The sequence below is a fragment of the Mauremys mutica genome, chromosome 4 (assembly GCF_020497125.1).
Source record: "Mauremys mutica isolate MM-2020 ecotype Southern chromosome 4, ASM2049712v1, whole genome shotgun sequence".
In the NCBI taxonomy this organism is placed as follows: Eukaryota; Metazoa; Chordata; order Testudines; family Geoemydidae; genus Mauremys; species Mauremys mutica.
The window spans coordinates 31487660-31502157 of NC_059075.1; the positions used below are offsets into that span (position 1 = coordinate 31487660).

General features: G+C 38.9%; 1 protein-coding gene across 3 annotated transcripts in view; it reads left to right on the forward strand.

Annotated features, from left to right (window-relative positions):
* TTC7B (tetratricopeptide repeat domain 7B) overlaps positions 1-14498 on the forward strand; it is a 304133-nt gene that overhangs the window by 109285 nt on the left and 180350 nt on the right. For all 3 annotated transcript variants that reach the window (XM_045016346.1, XM_045016347.1, XM_045016349.1), the window contains 2 exons: positions 8966-9044; positions 12357-12529. In XM_045016346.1, coding sequence (XP_044872281.1) covers positions 8966-9044; positions 12357-12529 — 252 coding nt within the window. The remainder of the gene's footprint in view (positions 1-8965; positions 9045-12356; positions 12530-14498) is intronic.

The following is a 14498-nucleotide window of genomic DNA, read 5'->3' on the forward strand; positions in this document are numbered from 1 at the left end:
TTGTTGCCGGCCCAGACGGCCCGAGGGGGGGCAACAGCGGAGTTCGTTGCCCGGTGTGCGTCGCACTAATTAACACACCAGGGTGGAGAAGCAAACCAAGTTTATTTGAGCTCAAATAAGGTGCAAGGGAGAAAAAACAATCTCAAATCCTGCACACCCGCACGCAGGCGGGGTCCCAGCATTTATACCCCCTTGTGAGGGTTTATCTGTACTTTTCCCACCGTGGGGGCTACTTTCTCATGCATATAACTTTAATTACAGCATCTGCTTTCCGCCTATCTTATCCAGTATTGGCTGCATCTAGTGCCAAGCGGCCTTGCAGCTGCCAGTAGTCAGCACATAACACAAGAGGTTACAAAAGTTTAGTAAGGCTAACAAAAGCACTTCACATAGAGGTACTTTGGTTCACATAGGCCCAGAGCCATCCTCCCAAGTTACCTAGATTTATGCCTAGTGACGCCAACACTATCATAAACGCATCTTGAGTAAACGGGGTAAATGAGCCAATGAACTCAGGAAAGGAGAGGTTATACTGGGTTTAATCAATTCAAAATATTTTTTTAAAATACACTAGGGATGTAAATTTTGACTGCTGTAGTGTTTCCTGTCTTATGAATAATATTTTTACTTATCCAGAAAAAAATATAGACACATAGTAGGGCAGCTCTACTCCAGATAAAACTCAGTTAAAATGCAATTGTGGGTATTAAAGGTTGGTGTTGATCTGACCAATTATAGTAGAGCATTCTCAACCAGCAAAGTGTCTGTATAGGGCTTGCTTAGAAAAGGAGAAAGAACGGCTGTTTATAAACTTGTTCTAAACACCCTTGCTATCTTAGTCTTGGATTTCATGTCCTCACTGAGTCCTGGGCATGTATGAGTGTGTGTGGAGCTATGGGGAGAGTGTTGGCATTCGGAACTGGAAAGAAAATGCTGCTGGAGTAAATTGTTTGACAAGCTAATTTCATTATTTACTTAATTTATTTAGTAATTTTACATTTTACCTCTTTTTAGTAAGGACATTTCAGACACCAAAATCTTAAAAGATTGCATATTCAGCATTAGGAAGTTTGACAAAGCAATGTAGAAACATTGCAAAAAAATCTAATCCCAGTCCTGACATTGTGCTAGAGTGCTGTGTGTTGCAATTCTTTAAACTAGCTGGAGCGTTAAGTAACTTTTAATGCAGTTTAATCTCGCATCATCGAGCTCTCTGGGTCACAGATGCTGTAATGTGATATACATTATTATTTATACAGGAATAGAATTAACTGAGCCAGTCGGCATGTGAGGGTTCTACACCATTACTGATAAAGAGCTATGCACTTTTTTCACAGTTATGCAAGTCCCTGCACGGTCTGTGGCTGGCTGATTTGCATAATCAATATACAGTTATTTCTCAGCTTTATAGTATGTGGATTCCTCTACTCTTATTGGCTGACAGCCGTTATCTAGTGTGGGGATTTGTTTGATCACTACATAGTTATTTCTCAGTAACTGCACAGTAAATGTGCAAATGTTTCTCCAGCTACTATAATCCTGGTACTCTGATTGGCTCATATATTCAGAAGTTTTAAGATGCTTGCCTGCAACATAGATGCTGCCTCAGTCTCTTCTCCCACTTCACGTGATGCAGAAAACAGCCCCCTCCCCACATACACACACACATACCGCTCCAAAAGAAAACAGGACTTTTAAATTCTTCTGGTAAATCTTATTGTTTGTTTTCGGTTAAAGTTTTTGAAACCATTTGGTTCCTTTCCCTGCTTTCTCTTGTCCCTTCCTCTCTTCCCATGGCAGCGAGGCTCTATCCCCAGAACAATTAATATATTTGTGTGTGTGTTTATATTGGGGTTTATCCCAGCCATGCCCTCTTAATTAAATTTTGAAACACAATCTAAACAAAATAGATTGTGGCTATTCTGGAGGACAGAGCCTTGCATACCTGTAATGAGGGAAGAAAAGTTGGGAAAGCAAAGATGGAGAGAATGAGGAAGAAGGGACCAAAAGGGGTTAACTTTTATTAAAGCAATTTGTCTTTCATAAATCTTTTGTTTTATAGTTTCTGTTCCTTCTGTGTAGAATATGAATATTTCATTTAATGTCGGTATAATGGTAACCTGTGTATGTGCCCTAGTAACTTGTTAATAGTAGATAGGCACTCAGTTATAAGTGTTGAGTGGAATAGAAATACCTTGGTTACCTTGAATGTTGTGTATGACCATAGTTGTAAAATCATATCTATTGGATATGAAAAAGACCTACAGTACTGAGTTAATCTAGTCCATACCTGGCCTTTGCAGGATTGTTTCAAATGCTTTGTCTAGTTTAGTTTTAAATTTAATGCTTTCAGACTCCCACCACTTCTTTAGGGATACTGTTCCTAACATGTGGCGATTAAGGAGTGTTTCCTGATATCCAATCACATTTTTTTTCTTTTCTCAATGATAATAGATTACTCCTCATTCTGTCTCTTATGACCACTCAGAACAGTTTCTCTCTCACTCTTCGATGCTTAAATTCTTAATACACTTGTAAATATTTCTCATCTCTTCTCTTTTTCCTACCCAAGTGTTGTTTAGCCTAGACACACATTTTTAGTTCTTTTAATAGTTCTTCAGAAGTTAGTCTCTCTGGCCCCTTAATAATTTTCCTTTTCTTCGGTATACATAGAATCTTTATTGTATTGATCTCTCCAAGACTGAACTGGTCTTTAGTCTTGTCAAATCTCACCAAGAACATAGAATCATAGAAGTATAGGACCGGAAGAGGCTGCAAGAGGTCATTTAGTTCAGTCCCCTGCCCTCAAACCAGGACTAAGTAGTAACTAGACCATTCCTGGTAGGTGTTTGTCTAACCTTTTCTTAAAAACCTCCAATGATGGAGATTCCACAACCTCCCTAGGCATTTTTTTCCAGTACTTAACAACTCTGACAGGAAGTTTTTCCTAATGTCCAATCTAAATCTCCCTTGCTGCAATTTAAGCCCATAGATTTGTGTTCAATCCTCAGCCATTAAGGAGAACCATTTTTCACCCTCCTGCTTGGAAAAATCTTTTATGTACTTGAAAACTGTTATGTCCCCTCTCAGCCTCCTCTTCTCCAGACTAAACAAACCCTTTCCCTCATAGGTCATGTTTTTTAGACTTTTAATCATTTTTGTTGCTCTTCTCTGGACTTTCTCCAATTTATCCACATCTTTCCTGAAGTGTGGTGCCCAGAACTGTATACAGTACTCTAGCTGAGGCCTTATCAGCACAGAGTGCAAGAATTACTTCTTGTGTCTTGTTTATAACACTCCTGCTAATACATCCCAGAATGATCGCCTTTTTTTTGCAACAGCACTACACTATTGACTCATAATTAGCTTGTGGGTCACTATGATCCCCAGATCCCTTTCCGCAGTACTCCTTCCTAGGCAGTCATTTCCCATTTTATGCGTGCAGTTGATTGTTCCTTCCAAAGTGGAGTATTTTGCATGTGTCCTTATTGAATTTCATTCTATTTCCTTTAGACCATTTCTCCAGTTTGTCCAGAACATTTTGAACTTTAATCTTATCCTCCAAAACACTTTCAACCTTCCCAGCTTGTTATCGTCCACAGACTTTATAAGTGTACTCTATGCCTTTATCAAAATCATTTATGAAGATATTAAACAGAACTGGACCCCGGGCAGATCCATGTGGGACCCCACGTGCTATGCTTTTTCAGCGTGACTGTGTACCATAGATAGCTACAGTGGAACCTCAGAGTTGTGAACCTCGGAGTTACAAACTGACCAATCAACCACACACCTCATTTGGAACTGGAAGTATGCAATCAGACAGCCGCAGAGTGCCTCCACCCCTTCCCCCGCCCCAAAAAAAGCAAATGCAGTCCAGTCCAGTACAGAGAAATTTAAAAAAAAAATTGACGAGGTAAGGAAACTGTTTCTGAGCTTGTCTCATTTAAATTAAGATGGTTAAAAGCAGTGTTCTTCTGAATTGTAAAGTTTCAATGCTGTATTAAGTCAATGGTAAGTTGTAATCTTTTGAAAGAACAGCCATAACGTTTTGTTCAGAGTTACGAACATTTCAGAGTTATGAACAACCTCCATTCCTGAGGTATTCATAACTCTGAGCTTTTACTGTACTCTCTGGGAATGGTTTTATAATGGTTCCCACATTATAGTAGCTCCATCTAGGCTGTATTTCCCTAGTTTGTTTATGAGAGCGTCATGCAAGACAATATCAAAAGTCTGACTAAAGTCAAAGATATACCAGATCTATCGTTTCCCCCCATCCACAAAGCTTGTTATCATGTATGGTAATACTGTGCTCTATTTGGAGACTCCTGCTATACATAGGTGAAATTGACATGTTCATGTAATTCTAAGGATTTGTCATTTTTTTGTATTTTTTTACAGTAGTGCACAGAGTATCTTTTGATTTCTTAATTTTTAATTTTGTTTTGTGAGCAGTAGAGGAATACTGCCTGGTGTTTTCAGAGGAACCTAAGGAGTGATCTACACACTAACTTGAGCTGCCCACACACAGATTTGAACCAAAATAACTCAATTGCTTGCATCTTTTGTTGTCTTGATGCGAGTTTTTGTCTTGATCAGCCCTCAGGGAGTTAGCTACCAATTCTGAGTTTCAGTGGGAGTCAGGTGCCTAATACCCTTAAACTCATTTGAAAATTCCAGTTACTGTTCTCAGTCATTCACAAGTACCAGTCCAGATGGAAGAGTCGAGCTTCCTTTACCTAGCAGCTTGAAAACAGAAAATAAAATTTGGAGCTATATTTTAAAAATGAATCTTGCACAATCATGCACTGACTCTTGTTCCCACATAGCTAATGTGCATATTGGGGTATGCATACACACACAACCAGAGACAGAACTGACTGTGCATGCTGATCTCCAAGTTGCCAATTCTTAAATTACTGAACATCTCTATCTATTGTGAGTGAATGTTAACAGTTGTGTTACTGCTCTGTATATTGAATGGTTGAATGGAATTTGCTTTTATAATGCATGTCATTCACACAGGATCTCAAAATTCTTTACAGACACTGTACAGACGTTACAATTAACAAGTAAATTGACCTTTGCCACTGCAACTCTACATCAATAAGGGTGGGGCTATTAAAATTAAACCGCGTCTTTTTGAAGTTGCTGGTGAAAGTATGTACCTGTTAACAGAAAAAATCTCTCCCTTTGAGCACCCAAGAAACTAGTAAAAACTGTTAACAAATATATGAAATGTACTTTACTAAAGGTGAAAACCTAAAACATTGTTAAAGATAAGTTTTGCTTCAAATTTTTTCCTCTCAAAGCATTTAGCTGAATTCTTGAGTTTTCTATCCCTTTGTACTTTGTAATAGTTTGTATAGAAGATGCTGTGCAAAGTTAAATTGTATTGTATTCCTGTGTTTTTGTGCTGTGAAACAATGTTAAATGCTTTATGAAGCAAAGATTAGTTATATATTTTTTCAGTTTTCTTACATAACCTTATAGTGTTTTCCATGAGACAGTAGAATCTGACTGTCACACACTCCATTCTAGTCTTTTCCTATTGGTTAGCAAAGATGTAATAGCAGGTAATTTAGTGAGGTCTCATGCCACTTCTCCAAGATTCTTTTTACAGAATATACTATACTATTATAACAATATAATAGATTTCATATATAAAGTTTTTATTAATGACATAAATGAACAAAGTTCATTTTGTGTTGTATTATCTGTTTTGGTTTTGTACACACATTTGCTAATTCTCAAAATTAACTAATTAGCAATAGGGTTTTCAATTAGTGTGAATTAGCTGAGATTCTGCTGTTTCCATATTTCATTTGTTGTAACAAGTCAGTCTTCCAGAGAGTTATATGTTTTGGATCATTTCTGCTGCTCTGTTGACAGATTCATAGAGAGTATTCCATTCTTAGGACTGTTTTCATCTTGATTTTTAGATTAACTAACATGCCCCCTACAACTACATATCTCCCCCACATGCTCATTTAGAACAGAAGACTGGGACTCAGAACTCCTGCATTCTGTTCCTGGCTCTGCTACTGATTTGGTGTGTGATCTTGGCAAAAATCATTTATGTTCTGATTTTAAAAAATTCTGAATAGCTGCAGTGCTTCCTGCTAACATGCTGTGCCTCATTTTCCTCAGATGTAAAATCAGTATAGTAATGCCTATTTCACACAGGTATCTTATGTGTTAATATATGTGAAGAACATTGGGACCTTTGGTGGTCAAAGTACAAACTATTATTTTTCTTAGAGGAGATGCTTACTGAACCAAAAACTGTGTAACCCATGATAAATCTTGTTACCTGTTTACCTAAAACCAGGCTCCAGCAATATCTGAAATTATTGATGCTCATAAATAGATCATTATTTCTCATATCATTGGTATATGGTTTTATCAGATACTGATCCACTTTGAGCAGCTGTTCATAGGTATGTATGGATATACTTGATATTAAACCCTTATACTTGCTGGTGAAGGGTGTCATATTGGTTACCCTAGAGCAGGGGTCTCATAACACATTTTTTGGTGGCCACAGAGTGCAGCCACCAATTCTTGCTGGTGGCTGCGCTGACAATTTTTCCTAAAATACTTAATTAACTTTAGGAAAAACAAATAAATATGCACACATTCATGTCCAGATCATTGTAATTTATTTATGTAGGGGTGGTTTTTTTTGTTTTTTTTTGCCAGACTTCAATAATAAAAATAATGTACAGTTGTCTCTATTATTTACTGGACCTAAACAGAATAGAAACACAAATAAAGTGCTTTTCATGTTTTGCTTTTTTGGTTGATTTTTTTTTTCAGATTTGCTAGCTAGTAAGTCTGCTACTATGAAAATTGATAGTTGTATATTTGTTAATATCACTTTTCACAGCAAGCTTACTCAGCCTTGGCAAGCTGTGGGACACATTAAGCTCTGGATGGAGGGGGGGCAGGATGATGGGCGGGGTGGGAGGTGAGCCTGGGGTCCCACTGCACAGCTGGGAGGAGGAGGACGCAGTGGGGTCAGGGGCGGTGTAGGGGGGGTGAGCTGGGGCTAAAGCCTAGTATCCCACTGCACCGCTAGGGACTGGAGGAGGCAGTGGGGTCAGGGGCAACATGGTGAGTCCGGGGCCAGAGTCTGAAGCCCGGAGGCTGGGGGATGGAGCCCCCACTGCTGCACGGCTAGTGCCTGCTGCCCACCCCAGGGCTGAAGCCCGAGCCCCGCCACCCCGGAAAGATGGAGAACTCACACCGGTTACCTGCTCCTACAGTGTGTGGGCCTCCAGAAGAGGGTAGGGATCAGCACCTGCTGGCGGCCCCGGGGGAGGGGCCACTGCTTCTCCCCACCCCTATTGTCATCCAGGAGTCTGTGGCGTCAAGAAAAGCCCGTGGTGGCCACATGCAGCCATGGTGGCCGCATTTGAGAGAAACTGCCCTAAAGACTGAAATCCTTGATGTACACAGAATGTGTGTGTTTGCTCATCCTTTTCCATACGGAGTCCAGATAGAACAGATACGCTTTACAGTGTAACCTAAAAGTAAAAAAATTCAGGTTCTGATGAAAGCGAGTCCCACAGTTGAAGACCCCTTGCTGAAAAAAACAATCTGACTCCAGTCACTGTGCAATTAAAATGGGGACTGTTTTGCACAAAATACATTTCAGATTTCAATATATCCAAAGAAAATTGTTCTCGTTATCCTGATGGGCTTATATTTGTTATCCCAAATACATTTAAACACTGTAATTTTCTGTACTTATATGTAATATTGCAAAACTTTTGTTGTGATTGTAATAAATGTTTGTGAAACATGTATATGATGCCTTCATCTATAAACAATGTAGGTGATGCATAATTATCTGTTTTTCCTTTAAAGTTCCATTATGTGATTTGTACACTGTCATATTGGTTTAAGATTCAATTCCATATCAGATGACCATGGCTCTGAGTTAATGCAAAGCACTTTTTTGATTGAATATCCATTATCTGATTTGAAACTTAATCAGAGCAAATAACAAAACAATTTTAGTATAGTATGTGCTAGAGACTGCAGAACTCAGCTGGTTGGGTCAGTAAATGCAGACCCAGTCTTTCACCAACTCATTTGGAAGTCAAGCTGTGTTGTAATAAATGGATTGTTAATATCATAAAAAATCTTAATATATTGAAAACAGGGAAAATAGTGGAGAAAACTGTCCAAATGATGAGAGAAGAGAAACATTTACAAGTTAGTTGGCATGGGTTCAGAATACTATGTTTCCAGACTGTATGGGGAAAAAGTGTGGATTAAGAATACGGCTACTCTGCATGTATATAGTGCTTTTCATCTCACGTTTTCACGTCTCTTGTCAAAAATGATTTAAGTATTAAGTGGAAGAAGTTAAGACACAAAGAAATTAAACGAGTTGTGCAGGGTCACACAGGAATCCATTTGCAGAGTCAAAAATGGAACTCTGATTTCCTGCCTCCCAGTCTTCTGCTCTAACCGTACAGCTCGGTCTCCTATGTCTATATTCTCTAGAAATATTTTTGTATATAAAAGGAGTTGGAAAATTTTACTATTTTGTGGGTTAAACAAAGGAAGAGAAGCTACTGAAATGGATTTTTCCAAGTATTAGTGTTCGAAGATTTGTGTAGTATATCAGTTTTGCTTTTAAATTATTTAAATCAGTTTTCCCTCTCATGTCCCCTCTATCGTACAATATCCTTAATTTTCTTACTCTCTCAAGCTAGCTAGCTATTTTTGCAAAGTTATGTTTTTTAATTTGGTTCTTTGCTGTGACCCACAGTGACAGGGCTACCTGCCAAATGAGATTCTTTTAGCTAATGAATGAGATATTACAGCAGGAAAAATTTTGCTTGTATGGGTTTGACTAACAAGTAAAACAACAGAAAATTTGTATATAAAATACTGCTAAGCACTGGATGGGAATACTGTCAAATTCTCTGTGTATGTGTGTGTACAGGAACTTGACAAGAGGAGTTGGTAGATTTAGAGAGATTCTAAGAGCTGTTGAAACAAGAACTACACAAAATCTACGAATGGTAAGTTTTACAAATTTACATTGCTTAAAATCTAAATGTTGTATAAATGATAAACATACATTTATTACAGAGGGAAACAAATCAGATTACACCACAGTAGTCTATTAGTTACTAAAACCTATCCAACTTTGGTTGCAAAATTTGGCGTTAAAATAATTAGTAAAAACAGAAGAGACTGTTTGATCAGCCGTCTTTCTTCCCCTCCCTCTATTCATCTGACTTACCTTCTTTATCTGGTTGTTGTGTAAAATTAATTAGGCTTGGAACCATGATCAATGTCTAATGAACATTACTGTATTTCAGTTCCGCAGAGGCATTGTTTAATTACTCTTAGGGTTCTGTACTGTCTGTTTTTGTTTTTCCAGAATACTGACTTTGACTTCCATTGTTATGTAAATTACCTCTTTCTTCTCTACCATAAAACTTTTTCAAAAAAGAGAAGCCATCAAGGAGATTCAGATCCATATCCATATAAAGTAAACATTCACTAAACAAGTGTTAACAAGTAGAAATCAAACGTTTTCAGATAAGAATAAGGGATATGCAACATTCATTACAACACGTTTTGTCTTTTGTTATTCTGAACCATTTCTACAGACGTCCTAAACAAGAGTTCTAGTATAGTTTCTCCAAAACTTTCAAAACACCATTAGAAAATCAGTTGATCAGTTAGCTTTTTTAATGAGATTTCAAAAACCACATTTTTCATAAATGGTGAAATATTAGACATTTAAAGGAGGCCAGTAATATTCCATGTACAGAGTGTAAATAGAACAATAAGAAATGGAAGGTAGGTTTCTTATATTACAAGGATCAAAAAATGATGTCACTTAGACAGTGACACTTCTGGCTCAGTTGCTAACTATCTGTTGCTGGGAAATGCTGACAACTCTTGTACAGATGCTGAGGTTGTCCCATTTCTATAGCAGTCCACTTTACCACTTCTAAGACTCAAAGTCAGAATTTTTCAACACTGTCATCCAGGGGTCATATGTAGCTAACGCACATATGTATAAAGCATTTAGAAAGGGATTAAGCTGATAGTTTTGGATCTAAGACAGTCTTTTTTTTATTTGAAGCTGGAGAAATAGAAATATACAGTACCCAGAACATTTTGGCCAAAAAGTAAAGCTTTTTTATGTTCTCTGTCTCTTATGAACTATTTCACTGATGTTCACTTGAACTTGTTTGGAGGTAGATTTTCATGTTAATATTTTATTTCTGACTTTCTTTAAAGATCAGAGAGAACAGAATTTTTAACAATTTTTAATAGTTTTGTGATACGTAGACAAATGAGAATCTGTAGTTTGGGGGGCTTTTTAAACAAATTTATTCTTCAAATGTTTTATTTTCAGTCTCCATAGAAATTACCAGGGGAAGAAATTAGTCATCTTTTTTTAAGTAAAATATAAATAACATAATGAAAGCTATTGCAAAAAGAGTTCAGTAAAGGCCATTTTGTTGAGCTCTTTAAAAATAACAATAGGATTAAAAATCTTTAGTCTACATATTGTGGTGGTGATGCAATTCGAGTTATATTTTTATAGATAGTAAAAGCCCACTGAGATTTTATTTGGGGAAGAATATAGGAAGTAATTTCCTTGCATGGTGATCATAATATGCTATCAGATTCCTTCTTTTACTGAAGCTCTATTAGAGTGTTTAGGATTTCTGGGGCGGGGGAGATGGAGATAAACATCTGATTCAAAGCTTTTAGTGTTTGTTGCTAGTGCTGCTGTCAAAATTCAAGGGTAACAACACTATATTCCCTCTCCATGGACCTTCAAGGGCACTCAAGCTTTCAGGATCCCAGCCATTGCTTCTGGGTGAAGACTTTTTCCCTCCTGACCATGGGTTATAAGGCTGCACTGCCCCCTGCCTTAGACTGTGATATCCCCAGCAAGTCAGTCTGCCTGAAGGCCAGTGCCTAGGCTGTGCGTTCTCTCCAAGGGCTCCGAGCAGTATATTGCCAGCAGTTAGACGTTAGCACACTGCTCCTTCTCAGCGGAGTGTATTTATTCTTAGGATAAAGCATCACAGAGGAAATATTTAAACAATATAAATTCTTTCACTCTACTGAATGTACCAGGAACTGCTCATCTTCCACATGGGGAGTCTCGTAGACCAATATCTCTTCAGTAAGAGTTGGGGTCTCCCTTGGACAGTCTTGTCCATTTTCTCACTCAAAACAAAGCCCCCAGTCAGTTTAAACTCAGGCTTTATATATCCTAAATTCTGTTTTTGTCTCTTTGTCTCAGAAAACCCAGCCTGAACCAGTATATGAAACCACCCCAGCGGGTGGTGCTTAATTGTTCACTATCCCAGGGGTAATTGCCCCCTAATATTTTTAGTTCTTGTAGGAGCTGTAGTAACTGTCCCCCATAGTGCAGAATAGAATCATATGTAAACCATAAATTTAATACAGTGGTCCCCAAAGATATTGCATGCGATATCTGTCACAGCTATTATTTGTATTGTGGCAGCAACGAGAGAGGCCGCAGCCAGGGTTGAGGCTGCATTGTGGCAGGCACCGTTTGAGCACATAGGGAGACATTGTCCCATCACAAAGAATTTACAGTCTAAGACCTTGATACTCATACATATGAATAATCAAATGGAGTTTAATGGAATTACTTGCATATGTAAAACTAAGTTGTGCATACACATTTGTAGAAGAGGACATAGAGAACAGAAAGAAAAGGGCAATGGTGGTAGCTAATCTTTGTAACCACTTGTTCCTATGTGCACAGCTTGATGGCAAAATTGTTGATATCATACAAAGGAACTAAAATTTCAAGTCCTGTGAACCAAAACATGTAATTTTAATAGAAAATTGCATTTTTACTGTGTTTGAATTGATGAAGTTAAGGATTCAAATTAAGCCTTCTTGGCAGCAATGACTGTAATGTAGAATAACAGAAAACACCTGAATTTAAGTGATTTTTAGGTATGTTAACATATTTTGATATGTTTCTTCAAATATCTGGGATTTACCCATTAAAGTTCTGTCAAACAGTTTTGAAAGCTTTTTGTTGCAGTCTTGTACAGAAGCAAACTGAACATTGTTCCTTTCATTCTTGGAGTGCAAGGTATTCTGAGTTTTTCAGGCCAATGGAAAAATATGTGGTGGTCACGTCATCTTGTTTGTTCATTTTTTGCACGAAGTGAAAAAATAAAGGAAGATGGGAATTCTCTATAATGAATAGACTGAGAATAGAAACCTTTTTGAGCAAAATCCTATTGAACGTGACTAGTCCTTATTTCCTGTTCAGCATTTCTAGGAGAAAATATTTTTCTGTTTTTCTTTCACAGACAATAGCCAGGCAGTTAGCTGAAATTTTGTTACGAGGTATGTGTGAACAGAGTTACTGGAATCCACTGGAAGACCCTCCTCATCAGTCACCTCTTGATGATCCACTTCGGAAAGGCTCAAATACTAAAAATTATGCACTCAGCAGAAGACCCCGGGTGTACACTGGAGAAAAGTATGGAATGAGTTCTTCATATCACTACTGGTTCTCTAATTATGATTGTTCTATCCATTAAATATCTTATTTATATTATTGACAAAGAAAGAGGCATTTCAAAAATGATAAGGGCACAGGCAGATTGGCAGAGGCCCTGGAGGTTTTTCGCCTTCCTCTGCAGCATGGGGCAAGGGTCACTTGCTGGAGGATTCTCTGCAGCTTGAGGTCTTCAAACCACAATTTGAGGACTTCAATAACTCAGACATAGGTTAGGGGTTTGTTACAGGAGTGGGTGGGTGAGATTCTGTGGCCTGCATTGTGCAGGAGGTCAGACTAGATGATCATAATGGTCCCTTCTGACCTTAAAGTCTATGTGTCTATGAGTCTTGTCTTATTCTGTTGGGGAGAAAGGTAGGGGATCAGAAAGCAGAAGAGTAGAACTTTTCCTAATGCTGCAGAGCCCACTATAGGAAGTGAGCCTGATTACCCAGCTAGCCAGCATATCTGTCAGGGCTGGGCCATGGGCAGTGAGTGTACACTGGTCAGTTACCAAGTTGCAGTCAGGTGATGGGTAGTGAAGTTGGGATTGAGCCAAGTCAGGATACCGCAAGTCAGGATCAGGCACTGAGTTGCAAGCAGGAGGGAAGTAGTGGTGACAGAGTTGAGTTGGGTCTGGATACCAATAAGAGAGGGTCGGGTTCCAGGTTACAGACAGGAGGTGAGTGCCTGAGTTGGAGGTTCACAGTAAGGCGAGGTCTGGAGCAGAAGCATCATTGCTCAGACAGCTCCCTGTAATAGGTTCTTGGTTTATATACCAGGATGGGCCAATCAGTGTACTACAGGGGTGAGGTGCCACTCAAGCCCCACTGGGCGGTACTTCCTGCAGTGTCTAGCTTCACAGGGTCCACCACCAGCAGCCTGGCCTGAGCTCTGATGGCGATATGGAAGTGACCATGGCCAAGAACCTTCCTGGTTCTAGTCCTGTGGTGCTTACAACATCATTTATCAGAAGAGTGGAGGTTTATGGGTTCAGTTTAACTAGTGCACATGCTGTGGTCAGTAGCACACGTTAGCTGGGGAACATAGATGATCACAGTGAGCCTGGCAATGTGTCTTCCCCCCCACCTTGAGCTATCTTGTCATGCACCACTCCACTGCTCTTGACATCCATAGTTTGAGCAGCTTCCTTGGGAAAGGCAGGATTTCTCTCTGGATGATTTGAAACTACACAATTGCTATTTGCTCCTTTTTAGAAAACAAAATTAAAGATGTGGAGGCAGGATTCTGTGTTTTTGTCATACAAACTGGATAACAAGTAAATCCCTTTAGATATTAAAGCTGTACAATTTTTGTGCTGTTTCTAGACCTCTATATTCTGTAGCACTAGAGAAAGCAATGATAGAGAAAGCAATAGGGAGATTCATTATGTCTCAGTGACAGATTTGAAAAACATTTGTAGCACTTTGCACAGGGAGTATATTTCCCAAGGCAGCTGCCTCTTAATCCTCTTAAGCCAGCCCTGGCATTTCTCTGCTGTGTCAGCTCGTTGTTGAGTTTGCTTTTCTTCCATTTAGTCAGGCTGGTGGTATGGTATTACATGGCTCTCTGTGCTGATTTGCGTTTAACTTTGATTTCTCCCCACCCCCAAGAACCCCCTACTTTCAGTGCTTGAAGTACATGATTTCCCCTTCCTCATGTCTCATTCCTTCTGTCCTGATCACAGCTAGTAATGTAATGAATGTGGGTAACTATTTTCTGGAACTTAATTTTTCTCTTCAAAGGTAACAGTTCTTCAAGTAGCATCCCTATGAGTGCTCCACTTTACTTCAGGAGTGCACATGCCCCAGGCACTTTTGATTGGAGATTTTAGGTAGCAGCTCCAGTTCGGCCTGTGCATGCATTCCAGACCTCCTTGTGCCCTATACTTAGGACATATAGGCCTGCATGGGGGAGCCACCCTCAGTTCCTTCTCAACCACTCTATAGCC